The following is a 24,583-nucleotide window of genomic DNA, read 5'->3' as shown; positions in this document are numbered from 1 at the left end:
TGCGAGAGGGTCACTGTGGGTTTCCAGTACCCGAGTCGTACCCATGTGAGCAACACCGCAGGTCTGGGCGTTACCTGTGTTTAGTACCACTATATGAGCGACACCTTGGGTCTGCGTTGCCTGTGATTCGTACCCACTATGTGAGGAACACCACGGGAATACCGGCGCCCGTGATTAGTACACCTAGGTGAGGAACCCCATCGGTTTGCTTTGGCTATGAGTAGCTCCATTGTGTGAGAACACCATAGGTCTACGTTACCTGTACGGTGTACAATACTTGTGAGTAGTACCATCATGTGTGGAACACCGTGAGTCTTCGCTACTTTTGATCAGTACCCCAGCATGACAAATACCATGGTTCTACTTTACTAGCGATAAGTATCATTTTGAGGGGTCGTAGACCTGGATTTTGAATCCCTTTAGACATCAAGCCTACTCGATTCAGGATTGTGCTTTATAAGTGGTCCCTAGGTCAGCAATACTACTATATATGATCTTTTTTTTTGAGTTGGATCCACTGTTTTTTGTTTTTGTTTATTTTTGGTTTCATGTCCATCCATTCTTCATGACTTTTTATTTTATTTTGGTCAGTGGATGATTTTGAACTTTTTGTTGTAATTTCATTTCGTATCATTAGGGGCCGATGACCTTGATGTTAGGCCCCTTTAAACAACAAGCATCATCATCATCATAAGTGTAGTGTAACTTACAATTCACTGTTAATGATAATGTAATTCCTGGTCTTTACTTTGATAGTAAAATTAAATATTTCTAGATAGTAACTTTGCCCCATAATTTGTAATTGCCTTGTTCTCATTAAACCAAATCTTAAATTATAATAATACACATATCAAGAAAAGTTTTGTACCACCTGGAGTTCCAGGTTTCTTGGTTGCTGATGACCCCAGGGAATGTATGGGGTCCAAATACACACTGTATGTCAAGCATAACACGATTGATGTAAAGAAAAGCAATGGCAGGCCCAACACAAACACTGTTCTTTGGCAACATACATGCGTCTATCAAACATGGGAATCTGATTCTGCCTCTCAGTATGGTGTTACTCCACCCTGTGCACTGAAGCATGATCGAACCCATCGTGGCATGCTGTCCAGAAGGCAGTTGAGGCTGACCTTGTCGATCCTGTCCCACTCTTTGACAGCCGGCCGGGTGAGAGGTGAATTCATTCGTCGTCGCACTGCCTGTTTCAGCATATCCCAGGCACATTCAATGGGATTCATGTCTGAAGACACTACAGGTCAGTCCATCCAGTGGATTTGGGCTGCCCTGAGGAAGAGGTTCACAAGATCGGAGTGGGGTGGGTGCACATTGTCATCTTGCAGAATAAATCTGTCACCGAAATGTTGTCAGTATGGTTGAACAATGGGCCCGAGGATTCTGTTCCGGTATTATGTACCAATCATATTGCCCTCTACGATGATGAGTGACGTCTGATACATAATGCCGCCACGAAACGCACGAGACATGACGGATCCGCCTCCCTGATGGGCATGGGGGATGGCGTACAGGTTTTGTTTGGCATTACATCTCTCTGTCCAAACCCTCCTTCAACGATTATCCAGCATCAGACACATTCGGCACTCATTCTTTCAGAGTTCAATCCAAGTGCTCCCTTTCCCATCTGTACCTAGCACCACGATGTTCGGGTTTACATGCAGGTGTTCACCAAGGAATTCATGTGAGTGTAAAAAATATATGTAAAAAATTAAAAGTTCTTATCAGTAACGACAGCAAATAGGAACCCAGGAGATAGCCACATATTAGAGATTGACGTAGTGTTGGTTTTAATTTTTCTGTATGAGTAAAAATACTTCAGGGGGAAGGTTGGTGGTTCCCTGACAAGCATAATAGAAGGATCTCTCCTCTCATCTATTTCAGGTTTCTTGGTTGCTGATGACCCCAGGGAATGTATGGGGTCCAAATACACACTGTATGTCAAGCATAACACGATTGATGTAAAGAAAAGCAATGCCGCCACGAAACGCACGAGACATGACGGATCCGCCTCCCTGATGGGCATGGGGGATGGCGTACAGGTTTTGTTTGGCATTACATCTCTCTGTCCAAACCCTCCTCCAACGATTATCCAGCATCAAATTAAAACCAACACTACGTCAATCTCTAATATGTGGCTATCTCCTGGGTTCCTATTTGCTGTCGTTACTGATAAGAACTTTTAATTTTTTACATATTTTGTGCATGATTTTCACCTTCCTCAAAATGCGAACGTACTAGTAAAGTGTAATTTTTCTTTTCTTTTTTATCAGATATATCATGGCAAGATCAAAGCAGCCATTGTTAACTACAAAAGAAACCTCTCACTGACAGGTTTTAATGTTGTATGTGCTGTATATTTATTTCTCTTTTTATCAGGTCATGTGTTTCTTTATTATTTTCTTCCGAGTGCTCCCCGTTCCTACAGTGTAAAAATCTCACGCCCTCCCAGTTTGGGAAACACTCCTATATATCTTTTTCATCATCATCATCATCTGTTTACCCTCCAGGTTCGGTTTTTCCCTCGGACTCAGTGAGGGATCCCACCTCTACTGCCTCAAGGGCAGTGTCCTGGAGCTTCAGACTCTTGGTCGGGGGATACAACTGGGGAGAATGACCAGTACCTCGCCCAGGTGGCCTCACCTGCTATGCTGAACAGGGGCCTTGCGGGGGATGGGGAAGATTGGAAGGGATAGACAAGGAAGAGGGAAGGAAGCGGCCGTGGCCTTAAGTTAGGTACCATCCCGGCTTTTGCCTGGAGGAGAGGTGGGAAACCACGGAAAACCACTTCCAGGATGGCTGAGGTGGGAATCGAACCCACCTCTACTCAGTTGACCTCCCGAGGCTGAGTGGACCCCGTTCCAGCCCTCGTACCACTTTTCAAATTTTGTGGCAGAGCCGGGAATCGAACCCGGACCTCCGGGGGTGGCAGCTAATCACGCTAACCACTACGCCACAGAGGCGGTCATGAATTAGATAAATTTTAATGAATGTTTGCATCAACAATACCTAAAATTATTATATTCAAGAAATTCAAAATATTGATTTATCACAAATAACATACAGTAATCCTATTTCCTGTTCCTATCACAAGAAAATTCAAAATTCATTTTAATTCATAACTTTCATGTCTTTTTCTTTTCCAGTTATTTCCCTGATATTATTAAATTACATTTTTGTTCATCAAGAAATACTGTTAATGCTGATGAGTTAGCCCTAAAAATGTCGATTAAAGTTCTCAAAACATTAATCTTAAATATCTCATAATTACCGGTACCTCTAAAACTTTTCAGTCCTGAAGATGGTTTCCCATTTTCACACCAGGCAAATGCTGGGGCTGTACCTTAAATAAGGCCACGGCCGCTTCCTTCCCACTTCTAGTCCTTTCCTGTCCCATCGTCGCCATAAGCCCTAACTGTGTCGGTGCGACGTCAAGCAACTTGCAAAAAAAAAAAAAAAAGCCTCTAAAACTTAATATGCAGATTTTCCTGTGAGATTGTGTCTGAAGCAGGGGGCTAGTAAAATAAGGCTTTACTCATAGTTTTGCAAACCTTACTTTAATAGATATAATTTAATTGCCTGTGGTTGTGATATATCTTTAATTATTGGTCTGTTATACGTTGTTGTGAAAAGGACATTTGTATCATTTAAGATTTTGTAATCTGACAAGTAATAAGGTAATGGACCAACATTTGATATTTGTTATAGGTATATATTAGCGATTGAGAATTCTAGGGATCTTGAAGATTACTTGAAGACATTACTTGATTTTAGTAACCCTCAGCATAGTCAGTTTTTCCAGGAATTACTTCAGAAACGGCAGGAATGTAAGTGCCATAATAATACTTATAAATATATTTTATACTTTGCTTGGATTAAAATTCAGTTTCCTCACACATTCCATTTCTTTTGTAGATTTAGGTACTACATCTGAATTTCAAGCTTATAAAAAGTCTGAAGTTGAAGAAAGCTATATCCTTCCTAAGCAGAATGAAAAGAAGAGAAAGGGAAAAGGACAAGTTCAAGCACCAGCACAAGCTAATATTGACATCATTAGTGTCCAAAAAGAAAATAAGGTATATTTATTAGTTTTTTTATGAAGTAGGCCTAGATTATCATAGTAATTTAGTTACACATTTGATTTTTCGGGCAGAGTACTTTGAATATGTAGTTTGTTTTAATAGAGTTTAAAGGTTGCACAGTAACTGTTAATTTAATGCTCTGATATCAAGATTCAAATCTAGCTGGGTTGCAGGAATATTAACATAGATGTTCACGATTATTGTATTTTACCCAGACTTTCAGATATCTCTAGAAATATTAGTTCTAAAATATTACATTACAGTAGTTACAGGAAATCTAATTTCCAATTATTTATATTTGATACATTTTTACTGTACAAGCTACAATAATGGAGATATTAGAGTTTTAGTATTAATTTCACCAATGACAAGCATCGCTGATTTGAAAATATTGTTCATTTGTAACAAACTAACTGGCGATGATAGTGATCGTTGTCATGATTGTTTGTATAAGGGGGTTAAGGTGAGGTTGTGATATTGCCGAGGCAGAAGATAACAAGATGTGATTGCCTCCGATACAATTACAAAAACTAACTATTGATTTATCACAAATAACATACAGTAATCTTATTTCCTGTTCCTACCACAACATCTAGGTGGGCATAAAGAAACTAAATTTCAGTGTACCCTGAATTCTGTATTGGACAGACCATTTGAAATTAAAAGCGTGTTTCCTTTGCACTGAAGAAAAATGGTATCATTTGCTTCCACAAGGTAAAAAACATTTCAGTGAGGTAATTTGTTAAGTATTAAGAAAAAGGGAAAAGCAGTGACTGGATTCAATTAACTCTGCTGTATAGTTTTATCATCACTGTGTTATGAACACCAAGGTTCAAGAATTTAAAAGTAAATTTGTATTACTGAGAAATGGTTTTTTTTAGGATAGCATTTCTTACAGCCGGTCGTGATTTTAAGACAAACAAGTTTAAAATATGATCACCCTTGAGATTCAAACCCGAATTTCCTGCTTTCCGGACAGGTGTGTTAGCCAGTTATGCTAGGACGGCCTGCAAACACACAGCCTTTTTTGTTTGAAGAGAAGGATTATGAGATCCATTTCAGACACCATTACTTTATTTGTTCTACGTCCCACTAACTACTTTTACGGTTTTCGGAGATGCCAAGATGCTGGGATTTTTTCCTTAGGCGTTCTTTTCCCTGCCGATAAATCTTCAGACTCAAAGCTGGATGAGCACCTTGAAATACCACTGGACTGAGCAAGGATCAAGCCTGCCAGCTTGGAGTCGGAAGGCCAGCACTCTACCATCTGAGCTACTCAGCTGGTACTTTTAACTGCTTTCTTGTGGTTTACTATGTATGTGTAACAGCATATAGCAGGCAGTGAGAAGAAAAGGAAAATAACTGTTCACATGCAATTCTGTGCATTTTTGGTAAGATTATGGCAGGTATGAGCTGAACTTTTATTTCATGAAGTGTTTTGTTTAATTATTATGAGTATAGATATTAAAGAGAAAAGAGAAAACATGAACACCAACAGTGGTGACCCTGCTGTAGTTGTAAAAGCAGCATGACATCAAATGGCATGGTGAGAAATGTAAAATGAGCAGTAGTAGTATATGATTAGAAGGTTCATTTAAGAACAGTCTTGGTTAAATAAATAAATTAATACTACTATATTTATTTCATCGTTTAACATGTCACCTTCCAAATGAATCCACGACTATGGAATTGACAATTGTTATTTTAAGATCTGTGGCCAAACAGACGGTTGATGGAGCTATTATAAACTGTGTTCAAGATTTCTGGATCCAATCCTGGCTTAGATGGTTGGAATTTAAGGGTGCTTAAATATGAGAAAGTTGTGTCTACATTTACTGGCAGGCTAAGAATGTATAGAAAAATGTTGCCACTCTGGCATCTCTTTAAGATTGATTGTAATTAGAGAGACATTGAACATACAGCATGTATATTTGTTGTGTGTTGTTTCAGCCAGAACCTCTCACAGATTTTATATTTAATTACTGTTTTATAGTAGTAATAGTAGTAGTAGTCCCTGGCCTGCAGGAGTGAAATCATTCACAGATTTTATGAACATTGATAAGTTTGACGGTTTGATTTTTCATAAGTTATAGTAATCTGCACCTAATTTCTTCCAGGAACCACAGGAGAAAAAGAAAAAATCAAAATTTGTGAACCTTTATTCTCAAGAAGGCCAAATGAAAGATGTTGTGCTGTTAAAAGGTCAGTAACAAAGCTGAAGGTTTTATTGTAAATTATTAGAGAAGTACAGTACAGTACATTAATTTACGATAAAATTAGAGATGGATTGATACTAAATTTCCTCAATAATACATTTATTCTTTTTAAAAATAAAATACAAATTTATCATTTTGCGAGACAAATAGGGCTGAATTTTCTTACTCACCGAGTGTATTTTTTATTACAAAACATTTAACCTAATCATCATCATCAGTGTCCCACTCCAGTCGCCCGGGTGTGGTTAACAAGCCTCCTCCACTCCTTCCTGTCCTTCCACTTTTCTTGCTCCATTACTTCCGCCACCTAACACCTTTACCATTTTATTGTTGGCCCCCTAGATAAATACAGTATAATGTATAACATTTTAATCTCGAATTAGGTATCCAAAAGTTGAAAATAAGTTCAATTAAACGAAAAAAAATCACCTTTTCATTTATGAATTCAGGATCCTTCTGTTCATTATCAAGTTCCAGCAATCTCTCTCACTTTTTTTTTTTTTTTTTTTTTTTTTTTTTTTTTTTTTTTTTTTTACGTTGTGCCAACACAGATAGTTCTTATGACGATGATGAGACAGGATAGGGCTAGGAGTGGGAAGGAATTTACCATGGCTTTAATTAATGAACAGCCCCAGCTTTTGTCTGGTGTGAAAATGGGAAACTCCAGAAAACCATCAGGGCTGCCGGCAGTGGGATTCAAACCCACTATCTCCTGAATGCAAGCTGATAGCTATATGACTCAAGCCGCACAGCCACTTGCTTGGTGTCCAGCAGTCTAAAGTACTCGGCACATAAAACTATACACTTAAAAGCAAATATTGCGCTCTATTCTTTGCTTAATGACTCATCACTGCTGCCAACTTGACTAGTTACATATTGAAATCACAAGACATAGCCATCAACAAACTAACTTCAATATAAGCATAAGTAATCACCCGAATGCAAGCTGATAGCTATATGACCCAAGCCGCACAGCCACTTGCTCGGTATCCAGCAGTCTAAAGTACTTGGCACATAAAGCAAATATTGCGCTCCATTCTTTTGCTTAATGACTCATCACTGCTGCCAACTTGACTAGTTACATATTGAAATCACAAGACATAGCCATCAACAAACTAACTTCAATATAAGCATTAGTAATGGAGGTTCCCTTACCCAAGTAAATGAGCAGTCAAGATATTCATAATTATTTCATTCTCATCAGTGTTTTTTATATTACATACAGTATTAATTGCATCTAGCAATGACTGTCTTAATGTGGCAATTTCTGATCCACTTCTAAAGGTGAGATAAGTTACGAGCTATGGGAATTGTCTCCAACGTTGTCACTGTAGGAAAACTTTCTAAGAGTGTTTTCATTAAAAATGTTTAATGTATCAGTCGACAAACCTACATACTCTCAATGCGATTCTCTTTTGTTCTTGAAGTCTTGGTAACATATTTGGAGTTAAATTTAAGTGTCTAAGTTCATCTTAAGACAGGCGGTGTTATGGTAGAGAAAGATGTTTTTGATCTTCTTTGAGAATCTTGGTGGAATTTCTTGGTAATGTTTGAAACTTCCTGTTAGTTTTCTACAGAATACAGTGTGATTCTGAATATTCCTTTTACAGAAAAAAGTCCCAATTTTAAAACAAGGAGTATGTGAGCTATCTGTGACAAGTGGAGAAATTTTCCCAATGTTACATTATGATTGTTGCAATGAATCACAGCCTCTATTTTATCCATAAAAACCCAGTTGTCTAATGCCTTCAAGAAATTAGTTGTATTTTCACCTGTGTGACTCATTTCTTCAAGTGGTATTTCTTCAGTGCACATGTGCTTAAGTTTATAGATCTGGCCCACGTAGCGAACAGTGATGCTGTTGATGTCCACAAATCCATCGTAACAGGTATGCTATCTGCATTTCAGAGCTCATATTTTATTCATCTCCTCTGTATATTTCTAGAATGATGTGATTTGATTTTTATGAGTAGGCATAGTATATCTAGGTTCAAAATGCTGAATCATCTCCTTAAATCCATCAACTTTGATGTTTCTAAAGGGCAAGTTGTCTTCTGTTTTTCTGGTTATTAGCTTTGATTGATTATCTCCTGATTTAAATCTGGATTTAGCATCCAGAAAGGATCTCAGTATTATGTTGACAATAAATTGTGCGCTAGCTAGCCAGTGAGTTGGAAAGATGTGGTTTCCAAGTGATGAGCCCAAGCTGCACTGGGATGAAACATTGGTACTTTTACGATTGAGTTACCTGAATTTCTTTAGTATGATGTTGAATATTTTGATAATGAGGATAATTCCTTCAAAGTGATTGAATAGGCACAGGCTTTTCCATTACTATATTTGTTACACTTTCAGTGTTGCAATTTTTTTTTGTTGGGATGTTGAATAAAACTAGTTAAATGAACCAGGGTGACCTGTTTCTTTAGGTTCCTAGTGTTGTGAGATTTTCCACCTCACAAGAAGTATTTTTTTACAAATTTGGCAAGTGGAAGGATGTCACATGCTGGATCCATTTGAAAATAGTTCTAAGTTTAACCTATTTTATCTGCAAAAGATAGACCACCAAACACAATTGACCCAGTATTCTTTGAAATATATTTGACGATCTTTTCTTTGAAACCGAGCTCGATAGCTGCAGTCAATTAAGTGCGGCCAGTATCCAGTATTTGGGAGATAGTAGGTTTGAATCCCACTGTCAGCAGCCCTGAAGATGGTTTTCCGTGGTTTCCCATTTTCACACCAGGCAAATGCTGGGGCTGTACCTTAATTAAGGCCATGGCCACTCCCTTCCCACTCCCAGCCCTTTCCTGTCCCATCGTCATCATAAGACCTATCTGTGCCGAATAGCACACATCAAGTGTCAACATATACAGTAAGTACACGCACACCCATTCCAACTTCAAAACAAACTTGGCAGACGCAACATTTCTTACACTTTATTTCTATTTATAGATACAAAATATGTCCTACAACACAAAGTGAAGAAAGAAGCTTTCATGCTAACCAAAAACACAAGATATGTTGAAATTAAGTATTATAATACATATTGACATTTGACAAGATCAAATAACATAAAAACTAAGGGAAGCACATTGCTAAAACAACTTATCTACATTTATATACTGTATTTTATGGTCAATTCAGTCTTAGCATAAGCTATAAGCTTTGTGTATACATCGACGAAGTCCCGCACTAAACACCGGACAACTACCTGATTTCAACATAAGTGTTCATATTACTTCAAGAAACTCGTACTATTATACCACCAGTAGACGAACATGGCTGATCCTATATCATAACATAGTCGCATATACAACACGCCGCAAGAATTCATTTGTAGTTCAAAATGTTTTATTCATCTAGCCATAAGTTTTAATGTGGAACAGTGGACACTTCACAATTCAAGAATATTGTACATTTAACATATATCACCTGTGCACATAATAGTATTGCAGAGTTTTAACTCTCATACCGATTGACGTAGACGAAGATAAGACGAAAAACATTGACAACGGTTTTTTTTTTTTTTTGCTAGCGGCTTTACGTCGCACCGACACAGATAGGTCTTATGGCGACGATGGGATAGGAAAGGCCTAGGAGTTGGAAGGAAGCGGCCGTGGCCTTAATTAAGGTACAGCTCCAGCATTTGCCTGGTGTGAAAATGGGAAACCACGGAAAACCATCTTCAGGGCTGCCGATAGTGGGATTCGAACCTACTATCTCCCGGATGCAAGCTCACAGCCGCGCGCCTCTACGCGCACGGCCAACTCGCCTGGTGACAACGTTTTTATCCATACTATGTGATACCTTTATAATTTAAGAAAAATGTATTTTAACATACATCATTCATGTACATATAGTAATGTTAAGTTTTAATTATTATATCAGTTATTGTAGACGATTATTTAAACTAGAACAATTGTAATGACTATGTTTTCACCCATATCATGTGACATTCTTACTGTGATGCTTTAATTGTAAGTTATGATTGTCAGCTGAAGATGACCTTCACAAAGTCGAAACCGGTACTGTAGAACAATAATATATAAATATACGTATTGATTAGGTGGAAGCTTCAAAACTTCATATTTGTGAATATAATCAATACGGAAATGAAACTTATAGATTATGATTGCAAGCAAGGCTTCACACACTTACTCACTTGCGCTCGTAGCTGCGCGAGCATAAGATAAGATGTCTCGGATATCTTATCTTATGTTAAATAAACCGTAGCTGGGCACTTTTAATAAAGGTAATAGGTTTCATAAACATCCTATCTGCTCCAAACATTTCCAATACCGATGCGGTCTTTCATTGTATTTCATACTGTGGAGAAGTGTGCGATGAATGAATTAGTACGAAACCAGCCAATGATGACAGCTACTAAGAGACAAAATTATGACAGGAAAGAAACTTACACATTTATCACTTCAGAGGGCAGGAGGTGTATCAGTCATTCTTTCAGTTTATATTCGCTTGTGGCTCTAAGAGGCTAAAAATTTTAAAGGGGCAGTTGAAGAAAGAAGGGGTGCAGCCTAAAATTCACCGAAACATATTAAAGACTTCTAAGATAAAATATATTCCTTTTGATGATCGTAAACGTGCAGTCGACTTTATGAATGATATCAGTGAACAAAATGCACTTGTCATGCCAGGCCGGATCTGTATAAAACAAAGAAGTGATCTCGTGCTTCTCCCAACCAGCATGTCTAAGAAGTATGTTCATACATTATACTCTGACAGTTGTAAATCATTAGAGAGAATTCCTGTATCACTCTCATCCTGGTATCCCATCTGGCTTACATTTTGCAGTAACATAGTATTTCAGAAACCCAAGACTGATCTTTGTATGACTTGTAGAAGCGATCAAGCTGTAATAGGGAAACTGTCAATTATGGATGAGGAGGAAAAAAGAAAACTGATGGAGAAGGCTATACAACATCTTAATCACGTCCAACCAGAGCGGACTGGCAAAACAAGTTCCGTGCTAGAATGAAAAACATTCCACAAATAACTCAGATACATCACTTTGTGTATATGAAAGAGCACCCTGGTGTTGTGTTGACAAAGAAATCCATAGTTTCTGACGAAGTACCTTACACCATCCTTCCAGAAGATTCACCGCCTGACTTCAGTGACCTTCCACAGGTCATTCAAACCTCAAGGAATTAGCATCGATAGATGTATCTTCATGAAAAAATTATACCCTTCATATCAGAAGATAAAAAAGATATACTATGTCCTGCTGTAACATCTTTCCCTGCTCCAACAACGCCACCACCAACCACCTCAAGTGAAAATTTTACGGAGCTGGCTTCTGTTTCTCTTCCTTTGCCAATAATTACACCATCATCATCTTCTTCAAAAAGTGTAATGCCTAAAAAAAGAAACAAGTAAGACTCAGAAGAGAAAACCACCAACTCTAAGAAAATTCTCCCCAAAGAAGAGATCTCGACCCACCTGAGCTACTGTGGAGAGGCAGGATATTGGGACCAGACGGAGAAAGGGCATATAATATGCCCAAAACGCAGACTTCAGCATGAATAACTGATATTCCTGTCTTATGCTGGCTGTGATTAATGATCATTAACGTATGTGATAATTTTTATAAAGTGCAGTAGTGTTGCTATTAGTTGCCTTCATTGACCTTCTGCAAGTCATAAAACCTCAGTGACTTAGCATCAATAGATAGGTCTCCATGAAAAAATTAGACTGTAAATAATATCTGTTGGTGATTTTTGTTTAAAAAATTCTATGTCAGAATACCGGTGAACATGAAAATGGAAACATTAGCGTAACTTCCAAATAGTTTAGATGTTATTTGTGTCACAAAGTAACGAGACTTTCAAACAGATCTACTGAAAAGTTATGAAATCTTATGTTGTAACATTACATGCTAATTTAAAGCCTTAATTTCTTTTGGACCGGGTAAGTTGGCCGTGCGTGTAGAGGCGCGCGGCTGTGAGCTTGCATCCGGGAGATAGTAGGTTCGAATCCCACTATCGGCAGCCCTGAAGATGGTTTTCCGTGGTTTCCCATTTTCACACCAGGCAAATGCTGGGGCTGTACCTTAATTAAGGCCACGGCCGCTTCCTTCCAACTCCTAGGCCTTTCCTATCCCATCGTCGCCATAAGACCTATCTGTGTCGGTGCGACGTAAAGCCCCTAGCAAAAAAAAAAATTTCTTTTGGAGGCATTCAGTTCAATTACATGATGTTATGGAACATGAGAAGCCTCTGTGGCTCAGGCGGCAGCATGCCGGTCTCTCACCACTGGATACCGTGGTTCAAATACTGGTCACTCCATGTGAAACTTGTGCTGGACAAAGCGGAGGCAGGACAGGTTTTTCTCCGGATACTCCGGTTTTCCCTGTCATCTTTCATTCCAGCAACACACTCCACTATCATTTCATTTCATCTATCATTGCCCCAGAGGAGTGCGATAGGCCTTGGCAGCCGGCATAATTCCTATCCTAGCCACAAGTTGGGGGCTTCCTTCATTCCATTCCTGACCCGGTCATTGACTGGAAAACAGGTTGTAGGTTTTCATTATGGAACACGACAGTACTTTATCTCAATACCCGACATGTGGTCTCTTTTCATATACACGCACACGTATCTGCATGTGTCAAACATCTTGCCACTTTATTGCTAGTAGGTGTTATCTCTGCAGTGAAATTTTTTCACCCTTTTTTCAGTTTTTTCGCGAACTCTCACTTCGGCATTCCTTTCCGATTTGGCATCAGATTGCCAACTGCTTTAGTCTTACAGCCCCACAGATGGTCATAAATGGGGAGATTGAAAACCATCTATATATATAAAATAAGAGTTTTGTCTGTACATTGCTCAGAATTTGAAAAGAATGGTATTTCTGTATCTGTCATGTTCACAGTAACAAGGAAATGCACTTTTTACTTTTCTGTAATTTCTGTATGTATGTATGTATGTATGTATGTATGTATGTATGTATGTATGTATGTATGTATGTATGTACACGCATCACTAGAAAACGGCTAAAGAGAATTTAATGAAAATCGGTATGCAAAGTCGAGGAGTAAGTCGCTACAATCTAAGCCATAAATAATTTTATTCATGCTGATAGAAATGGTAGTTTAGGGGAAGGCCTATAACTTTATTTTCAAATATTTATATTATTAGTGATCCTATCTTAATAAAAATTGGTATGCGAACTCGGGGAAATAAGTCGCTACAATCTAGGCTATATATAATTTTATTCACGCTGAGTGAAATGGTAGCTTAGGGGAAGGCCTAACATTTAATTCTTAAATATTTACGTTATTAGTGGTCGTATCGATAAATACTACATAACCAAAGTTATATAGAATTAAATTTCCGACCATTTATGTCATACATTTTTATCGTGGAGCCTCCGTGGCTCAGACGGCAGCGCGTCGGCCTCTCACCGCTGGATACCGTGATTCAAATCCTGGTCACTCCATGTGAGATTTGTGCTGGACAAAGCGGAGGCGAGACAGGTTTTTCTCCGGGTACTCCGGTTTTCCCTGTCATCTTTCATTCCAGCAACACTCTCCATTCTCATTTCAAAGCATCTATCATTCATTAATAAATCACTTTGGGAGTGGCGACCCCATCGTACTAACAGCCTATATCTGCTTCATTCATCACATCCCTGACCCGGTCAATAACTAGAAAACAGGTTGTAGGTTTTCATTTCACTTTTTTATCATACCGGCTATGATAACACAGATATCCATGAATTCGTATTTTTATTGCTAAGTCCATATCGATGCCGAGCCACGAGAAAATGGGTTAACAGAATGTAATGAAAATTGCTATAAAAAGTCAGGGAAGGAGAAACTACAGTCTAAGATATAAACAATTTTATTCACCCTGGACGAAATTGTAGTTTAGGGGAAGGCACCTAAAATTTAATTTTTAAATACCTATATATTTGGCCATATCGAAAAGTACTACATAACAAAAATTACAGAGAATACAATTTCCGATCATTTATGTTTTATTCAGTTTTATCGTACCAACTATGATAAGAGTGGTATTTCAGAGTCGGAAGAAAACTAAATGTGAAGGTCTACAATGCAAGTAATGAAAATCATTTTATTTTCCGTATTGAAAGAATCTCAATAATAATAATAATAATAATAATATAAAAGAATTTATTGGACTCCAACCTATTCAATACATTACTGGATGTTAACATTTTTAGTTAAACATCGTTAAAATGGAGACATGTTTCGCCCTCCATGTGGGGCATCATCAGTCATATCAAAGCACTTCAAAATTAAACCAGACGTCTGGTTGGAAATTCTGAACAATATATGTAAGAAAGAATACATTAAAAACACGTACAAAGTCCTATCCTAAACGAAATAACAACAGACTAGTTACACATAGTAAAATACGCTAGTGGTTTCTTAATATTAAAATGAGGTTATCATATGCACAGTATAAAAATGGAAGTAATCAAAGTCCGTATGATATTGAGTTCGATGGTAGTTCTGCGTAGTGTATACAAATGTTGGCAAAATAAAACACAATTTATAATTACTGTACACTTATTTCTAATTGTTAAAATTGATGAGGTAAAACATTCCAATTTGTCTATTTGTAATTTGGCTCCAACCAAAATAATTCACCCTAGGATTCATGAGGTAGTCAACTCCGTTGGTCACTCTCTATTTGAATGGAGTGCACAGTGCAAGTGAACAGCTTTTGTTGATTATAAACTGAGGCTGTGCTAAGACAGAGTTAAAACAACACCACAACACTGCACAACATTTTCGACCGTTGCCCATTCAACCAACAACTGACTTTCCCACACTTCAACAACAAAATATACGCAAATTTTTAGTCAACTAGGAAGAATCTAATGATGTTTTTAACTATCTTCATTTGAAGCTGGTGTTGTTTTAACTCTGTCTTAGCACAGCCTCAGTTTATAATCAACAAAAGCTGTTCACTTGCACTGTGCACTCCATTCAAATAGAGAGTGACCAACGGAGTTTTGAAGACACCACTCCAACTTATTCGTCTACTGATGTCATTCCATGCCATCCCTCCACTGACAACTCGGAACATACCACTTACTGTAGGTGCTAATTAGTTTATTAATAATAGCACCTACTCTGTACTTAAAAAATACATTCAGTACATTAAAAAATACATTTTAATTTATTGAATAGGTGATATTATTAATAAACTAATTAGCACCTACAGTATATCATCTTCAGTACGGTTCCATAATGATATTTATCGCTTGCAATATACCACTTAGTCAAGCAGCTCGTCTCCTTTCTCCCATGTCTTCCCAACCCAAACTTTGCAACATTTTCGTAACACTACTCTTTTGTTGGAAATCACCCACAACAAATCGAGCTGCTTTTCTTTGGATTTTTTCCAGTTCTTGAATCAAGTAATCCTGGTGAGGGTCGCATACACTGGAACCATACTCTATTTGGGGTCTCACTAGTTACTTATATGCCCTCTCCTTAACATCCTTACTACAATCCCGAAATACCCTTATAACCATGTGCAGTGATCTGTACCCTTTATTCGCAATCATATTTATGTGATTACCCCAATGAAGATCATTCCTTATACTGTGCCCTATAATGACTTAGTTCCAGTCAGGCAACCGCCGAGATCGAACTAAGTGCACCATAGTGTACAATACATTCACTTGAAGTGAATATACATAGCACATAGCTTACCTTGCAGTGAGTATATCTTCGAGCAGCTCAGGAATAATAGCATGAATCAGGGATTATGGGTATAAACGGGGTACAAAATAACTTTCAATATAGAGGATACTGCAGAAAAGTATGCAAGGTCTAAGCAGTCCTAACGAAAATAACTCAAATTTGCTGCATTCAATTTGTAACAATGAGGTTTATTACAATAAAGTGGATTACGATGAGATACAAATGTACAAAGCAAATGTGAGAGGTATAATACACATGACTCTAATTCGTAATCTTGGAGACGTCGATAATATATCCTACATTTTGGGGTAGAGGAAAACTCCGTCCTATCATTTCCAGTGCTGTAACAAGCATTACAAAATGGTGTAAGTAACAGAGTATTGAAAAGTGAATCTGCACAATAGGCAATTCTTGTAGTTCACATACGTCCTCCTATCTAACTAGATCCATGCCTCAGTGCTCCAAACATCCTACAATCTAAAATAAACATGCTATTTACACAGCTCTGACGCGGAATCGATCCCAAGATCTTCCAAGAGCAAGGCACCTATCATGTAAGATAAAATGACAGGAACTCAAATATCTCGTCCAACACACATCAAATTAAGGGTGGTCGTACAGAAATTACATTGACAAATGGGAATACAATATCTCTGCTTGGACCGCAACATAAAGGTCGTTGTTCACAACAAACACTTGACAGACACCAGCCTGCTCTCTGCTTCAGCGAGCCTGGGTCCTGACGTCACACACTACCCTTCACCTCTCACTACGGGCATGTGACAAGTGGGCGGCCATTCTTGTTTTAAATATAGCTTACAGCTGACGAAACGTAAACACATAGCGGGAAGTCTCATACTGCCTCCACACCCACGAATCTGGCCATCCTATCGCGCTCATCAATATGCACAGGCTACAAGCCATCATGATTATTACATTATCAACTTACATATTTATAGCTGCTACCTGCAATGGGCTTATATATCATTATTCCATGGCGCGATCCACAGCGCAGTCATTTCCTGGCCGTCACAAGGGCGCTTACATCTCATAAAACATACTTCACAACAATATGCGATAGGACCTCATTTACCTCTCCATGCACTATCAGCTGATTACATGATTTTCATATGTATCTTAGGATTTGACTCGCTTCACCTGATACATCAACCTGAGCGGGTTTAAGGGAATTTGAAGATCATAAACATATTATCTTAGTCCACAAACTTATTTACTTGAGTATGACGCATATCGTGTTAACTATATCTGTCTATCTAACTACTGTATAAAGACCGTGCTGGTCCGATATGCGAGATCTATAAAGCAAATATGCAACCATGATGATACCATAGGCAAGAATTATCACCCGAAACAAAGAGACAACAATTTGCAACTTACTATAAGCCTAACTGAGTTCGAGTCCTGAGGCATAGATATTATATACACGACTATTTACCCTGACATATTTACATGTTGGCAGAAGGCAACCTCTCTCCTCTTTTGGCATCTATTATATCATGCTTATTATAATTGGATAGCTCTGACCTGTGTCTGTTAACATTACGGAACGGCTCCTCTATGGAGCCTCAAATTACTGCATCCTGTCGCCTTTAGATGCGGGTGGCACACACGGTTTGATGGCTATAGACATCCTGGCTGCCAGTAGCATTTCTTGCAGCTGTTTCTGGCGGTTGGATGATCGCCCCTTTGATGTTGTGCTGAGTCGACGTGCCTGGTGGTCCTGGGTCGACTGTTGATGCCGTGAAGACTCCTCATCCACTTCGATTCCCATTACTGCTCCACCAAACCATATGAGCACTATCTCGTTCCGTGATGACGTAGGGAAAACTGTAAAAAAATGTACATTACACTGTGTCCTTGGTTTGATGCCTGTCTCCTCTACCACCATAGCTTTATGGGGTCTGGTAAACAAGTCCCTTTCCAAGTGTAGACCTGACACTCAAAATTGTTTATTCCACATTATATGATAACAGTATCACTAGATTGCTCTCACTTAGACTGAACTTTCTGACCCTATCGATAACCTGAGCCTATACTAATGTGTCATTCATTTGGTACCATGTGAACCTCAAGTAACGTGAAGTGACTAGTCAAGAACAGCATTCTTTATCAGCAGAATATTTTCTCATGAAAGGCAGATCAACACTTGTTTCATTATTAAGCTCAATTATCAGTAATGGTTACTTACATTTTCCAAGACGTGGGTGAACCTTGAGTGCGGCTCGTAGATAAAGACAATCTTCTCTTCGCCGAGTGGCAGCGTGGCAGCCTTCTTGTAGCAGCAGTACACGCGATGAATGAGCCTCGCCTGCCTGGCGGTGGTATTTATAATCAGGCTCGCGTCATCAACTACCAAGCTTGTTGTGGGTGGCCTCAACTGCGTGCCCACATATGGAAATTTTATTACAAGATATTAGAATCATTCCGTATTGACGGTTTTCACTTTACAATGGCGAAAAATGAGAGTATCCTCCTATTCAATACATCATATATTCCGTCATTAGACAGAGCAAACAAATTCAAACATGTTTTGGCTCGCTTGAGCCATCTTCAGTGAAAAAATTAGGGGGGTTGGAATAATTTACACAATATAAGTTGAAAAAATGCTAAAAAAACATAATGAAAGAGCAAATGAAAAAACAAACAAAAGAGAGCCTAGACGGAAACAAAATTAGGACAAATATACAATATTTACATCAATATGCAGAGCAAAACACAACTTATTGCGACAAAATTCAGTGAAACAGGTGTTAATTTAAAATAATAATTGAAACTAAAAACTGCGTTAACCTAAGAAACAAGGGAATGAGAAAACAAATGATGCAGATGGAAATGAATAATAGTAGCACATGGTGAGGGTGTGGACCTCATAGTTTACAAATTATTGGTTTAGTAAAAATGACAAAACAGTTTGAAATTGCTGTCAAAATCATCCTAGTAGAAACCCATCACATCAAATTGGTCAGGAGGGGAGCGGGAACAAACATTTTTGAGAAACCAAACCTGATATAACCTGCAGGTGAAAAGCCTGTGACAAGGAGAAAAAACACCAAAGGAAATTTAAGGCTTTAGAAATAGCAGCATTCTCAATATCTTCTCAATCTAGCGGTCCCTTTCTTCATTATTGTTTCATAATGTTGGCTGGTGTCTTGCCTTATTATAAAGGGGTCGGAAGGGCCGCGTATAAAAATTGGGCCCTCACTTTCAAATTTAAACTCATGCCTTGCGTCCGCCAACCTTGACTACTTCAATCACGACCTGAATTTTTTTATATTCAAGAAATAGCGTACTGTGCATACACATTTTCATTTGTTTCCGGTATTGCGCTTTTTACCATTTTTTTCTATTCACTATTGTTTTTTCACGTCAACTGTTCTAAAAATCTTCAAGATCATAATTACGTATTCAATTATATCGAATCGTATTATAAATATATATATAGGTACATTATCGTGAACTAAGCAAATACTTGATCATTAATCTATCCTTCAATCTCCGTCAGCGTATGAAACTACAGCACTTGACGTTGTAAACACCACGCAGATCTTCTGGAGCTTGCAAGTTACTACGGTTGAGCTGCTCGTCTTCGGCTTCTTCATGACTTTAGATCTTCATTTTTGGATTGTGTTGTGACTTTGTGCCTGACGGTTTATGCAGTCTGGCTCATTTAACTGTTCTCTGCTTTTCGTGAACATCGTGAGACAGTGCCAAACATTGCGAGTGCCGTGCTGATGCTCGGAAGATTACGCGTTACTTAGTCTGAATTTTACAGTGGCTACCCCCGTCATTTTTATATCACCTCTTCAACTGATATTGTGTGGACTTGACCGTTAACTTCTTTCTTACTTATGCATTGTTTTTCGAGTTATAATCGGCTGATGATGACCCAGACTGGGGTCGAAACCGGTACCATTTCCACTTTTAATTAAATAAGAATGTAATCTCTACATCTCTTATTTACTTGTATTGAATAGGTTGAACTACCATATTTATTATTTCAATTTAACTATCATTTAGATTACAACTATAGTCATGCCGCATATCAAAATTTTCAGGAATTTACGCTGGTTGCAGTTCTTCTATCAAATCCTGTGCCTTCTTCATGTGATGGAAAATATTAATTAATTTCCTCTTCCCTCCAAGGAAAAACACCCGCGAGATTCCAAGAAGTAGTGTGCGTTCGACGCTACGGGTGAAGTGGCTTCGCTTGGGTAATAAATTTTTTTTGAGTCTCTGGAAGCTTCATCATGCTTCTGATGCCTCGTTCCCATGAAAAAATGCGCATTCTAAGATACTCTCACATAAGGAATGCTACACACAGCGCCTTTCAGGGTGGTCTCATGCAATTCCCATTATTTATGATAAAATCAATATTCTTCGACCATGAACAGAATGGTTCAATACTAACACCTAGGTACATACAATGAACCCCAAAAGGAACTTTCACTCCATCAATGCAGTAATTAAAACTGAGAGGACTTTTCCTATTTGTGAAACTTACAACCTGACTTTTAACCCCGTTTGTCATCATACCATTGCCTACTGTCCATCTCACAATATTATCAAGGTCATTTTGCAGTTGCTCACAATCTTGTAACTTATTTATTACTCTGTACAGAATATATCATTTGCAAAAAGCCTTATCTCTGTTTCCACTTCTTTACTCATATCATTTATATATATAAGAATAAATAATGGCCCAGTAATACTGCCTTGAGGAATTCCCCTCTTAATTATTACAGGGTCAGATAAAGATTTGCCTACTCTAATTCTCTGAGTTCTGTTTTCTAGAAATACAGCCACCCATTCAGTCACACTTTTGTGTGTCTCCCATGATCAACCCTATCAAATGCCTTAGATAGGTCAATCGCGATACAGTGCATTTGACCTGAATCCAAGATAGCTGCTATATCTTGCTGGAATCCTACAAGTTGAACCTGAACTGCCTGAATATTGTGTGAAGGTACAAAACATCAGACACATGTGAAACCAAGTGCCTAGCTTCTATAACCACATTGTTGCAGACAGGAGAAGAGAAAAAGAATGGTTCAGGTGCGTGTGCTAGAGAAACTACGTAAGTTTTTATGAAGGCAAATAGACCTCTTGAATAGCTGGATCCGAATTTCACAAGTTGGATGAATGGATATTTTGAAGGTTGGGATTTAAACCACCATAATTTGTTGCTAGGTTGGGTTTTGAAATTACTTGTTATAGAATTAAAATTATGGTTTTAATTATTTGATTTCATGAGCTGGAGATTTACCTCAAGTTAGGACACTGCGGGAGAAATATGTAGCCAGAAGCAGCTCACAGGAGAAAAGTGGAATTGTGAGAAAAAGTGGTGAAAGGGAAGAAAATAGAAATTTGTTGTCATGTGGCCGCTGACAGGCTTGGTATTATGGAGATTGTTTTTGGAGATTACACCTAAGTTGGTGGTGGTTGATGTTCACTACCTGGAGACTGCAGATGCTATAGAATGCTACTCTAGATTAAGGAGATTAAGCTGTAAGGTGTGTAGTTACCAACTCTGCCCGTTACATGACAAAGTGTGTAGAAGATTTGAAGCTGGTGCTGGATGATGGGTTAATTCATGTGCAATGCTGGGCCCAATATGAAACCTTTCGAACAATATTTAGCCACAGGAACTTACAGATCTCAATATTTTTGTTGCAGAAATGAATTTATTAGAAAAAGGAAGAATTTGTTCTTTACTGTCAAAGAAAAACCAGAAAGTCATGCCCCCCTTTTTCCCATGCCAGTACTGACCCACTGGAAGCCTTGGCTCTTCAATGTTTTTATTTGGCAGATTACTTCCCGTACATTGTAGAGTTCTGCAAATTGGATGAACTTAAAGGAATTGGTAACTCCAGAATATCTTATTTTGCCTCTTCAAGTTCTGCAGACATTGCTATAGTTCATACGAAGATACAAAGGCATGCCAGTGCATGGTAGAGCTGATTATAAAGGTCGAGGGCTCCACTTACTCAATTGCACATCTCTTGTATAGGGATTTAGAAATGCTGAAGTCTCATTTCGGAAATCTAGAGGTGGACATGTTTTCCTTTGCCAAGAAGACTGTATTACATGGATTTGGAACCCACTCAAGCAGCTGCTGTTAAGACATCGTTCAGGCAAGTGGCTACAAAATCATTGCCGAAACGTAACCTCCTGATATCTCAAGATCCATCCGGTAGGTTATTTGAAGGACTTTGGATTATTGGACATCAAAACAATTTTGTTTAGGGAAGTGCTGACAATGTCATTGCTGACCTACGGAAGTTGCATGCTTTCCAGGGAATGGATCACCAAAAAATGGTACCTGGTTTATCTGAGTTAAAAAATTATGTTGCTGAATGTGTATCAGAAGTCCATTTTAACATGAGAAGTTCATTGAAGTGGTTTGGTTTCCATGTACTAATTCAGACTGCAAATGGTTCTTGTCTTCATACAGTAATGCCATTACAGACAGGAAGACTAATTTAAAAGAGTGAAATGTTGCTGTTCGGTCAATTTTTGCCTTTGAGGGTTAGATAGTTCTGTGTTTCTGCCAGCAAAATTCACACTGTGAAGTAATTGTAAATTTTGTAAATACATGATTAAGAAAATAACTTTTTCAGAAAATTAACCTCGCATTCTCAGAAAAATAACACCACTTTTTTTTCTTTAAATAGCATTTTCTTTTGCAGGTTCCCAATTATCAGTATTTGGTATGTTGTGTGTTCAGATTTATAGGAGAGTATCAGACTTGTTGTTTTATGTTAAAAGAATATGTTATATGGGATGTTAACAATGATTTATTTCTTTTAGGTCGACATCATTGTGATTGCCAGGCAAGCAAGCACAAATTGGTAAATAACTGTCTTAAATGTGGTCGCATAGTGTGTGAACAAGAGGGATCTGGACCATGCTTGTTTTGCAACAATTTGGTAAGGTTACAGTTTGTAAATTTTCTACACTGTGTAGGCACTAAGATTGAAAAAACAAGAAACTAATAGATATTGAATGTTTTGTTTGTCCAATTAACAATTTTAAAAATGTATATATAAGCTACTCTACATTGAAAAGTATTGTTCCTAAATTCTAAAGTTTTTCTATTGGTTTGCCGTTTAAATTTAACTGTACTTGTTCCAGTTGGTGTTTGTTTTGCATATGGAAAATCGTAAAGCTTGTAGTACATTTTGAATTTATACATATATCATCATTAGAGACAATTATGTCTTTCGTCGTTCAGTCTGCAAGCCTCTGTGAATTTACTAAACGTCACCACAATCCTCTATTTGCAACTACAGTAGAACCTCGATAATTCAAAATCGATTAATTTAAAATCCTGCCTAATTCGAAGAAGCTCTCGTTACCGGAAACATGAGGTACGGTTTTGCATGCTATTTAAATGGTTTAATTCAAAATATGGATAATTCATAATTCGAAGTACAATGTCCGTCCCATTACCAAAATACAGACTTTTAATTCGAAACTGCAAGTATGTTACCTAGTAATTTAAAACCAAAATTTATCCGCGTCATGATAGAACGCGTCTTCCAGAAAGTGCAGGGGTAGCTTTCCGCACTTTCACTCACTTCGGTGTGTCTACAGTGTGCTTCATATTTGCTAGGTTCTAAGTTCGAGTGAAATCGTACTTCTTTTGTATTCAGCGTTTTGAGAAACACCACAATATCAAATAGCAGGCAGTGTGTGGAGAAACAGAATCCGTGAACACTGGCGATGCCGACAGTTGACGAAAAAGCGTGGCTTAAATAATCAATTCCTACGCAGTGCCGATGAAACTGCATTCTTTAATGCCGAGCCCGAACGGACTTATAGTTTTTAAGGAGAGAAGTGCCAGCTGGGAAATCGTACAAGGGTGGTGGTCATTGTACTATGTTGCAAAGCACACGGAAGCGAGAAACTTTGTCCCCTCATCATAGGAAAGTTCAATAAGCCACGATGTTGTAAGGTCGTCTTTCACTTTCCGTGCACATACAAGGCATCTAAAAAATGAATCAGTACAGTAATCCAAAAAATCAAGCATTTGCACAGGCGAGCCAGCATGATTTGTCCTTGTCTTTGAATCGTGTGATTTTTTCTTTTGTTGCGTGAGGTTCTGTTTGTCGTTGATTTACCTAAGTGCATTATTTGAACATTGTAAATGCACCTTGTTGGATACATTTTGGAAATAGTTTTTTTTCCATAGCATTTGAAAGGTTTAAACTGTGAATCAATGTGATTGCATGCGTTAATGGGTCTTAGAATACTTCATGACGTGGCAGGATTGGCATTTCTGAATTAAGAGATAAGTATCATGGCGGGATATCGTACAAGGATAGAGTGGCTGTATGGTATAGTAATGCAGATGGAAGCAAGAGGCTTTCTCCCCTCGTCATAGGGAAGTTCGATTAGCAACAATGTTTTAAGGGCATCGCATACATTCCTTACAAGTACTGGCATATAAAATGCATACAGTACAGCAATCCAATGAATAAAACACTTCTACAGGTAGATTTCTCCTCATCTTTGAATCATGATTTTTTTTCTTTTCCTTTTGTTGCGTG

General features: G+C 38.1%; 1 protein-coding gene across 1 annotated transcript in view; it reads left to right on the top strand.

The window, feature by feature from the left end:
• Positions 1 to 24,583, top strand: part of LOC136874123 (activating signal cointegrator 1) — a 109,032-nt gene that overhangs the window by 16,068 nt on the left and 68,381 nt on the right. Inside the window, exons 2-5 of the mRNA XM_067147681.2 lie at positions 3,724 to 3,842; positions 3,931 to 4,091; positions 6,215 to 6,299; positions 22,842 to 22,960. Coding sequence (XP_067003782.2) covers positions 3,724 to 3,842; positions 3,931 to 4,091; positions 6,215 to 6,299; positions 22,842 to 22,960 — 484 coding nt within the window. The remainder of the gene's footprint in view (positions 1 to 3,723; positions 3,843 to 3,930; positions 4,092 to 6,214; positions 6,300 to 22,841; positions 22,961 to 24,583) is intronic.

Source organism: Anabrus simplex, chromosome 5, assembly GCF_040414725.1.
Source record: "Anabrus simplex isolate iqAnaSimp1 chromosome 5, ASM4041472v1, whole genome shotgun sequence".
NCBI lineage: Eukaryota > Metazoa > Arthropoda > Insecta > Orthoptera > Tettigoniidae > Anabrus > Anabrus simplex.
This window is presented reverse-complemented; position numbering and strand designations above follow the sequence as displayed.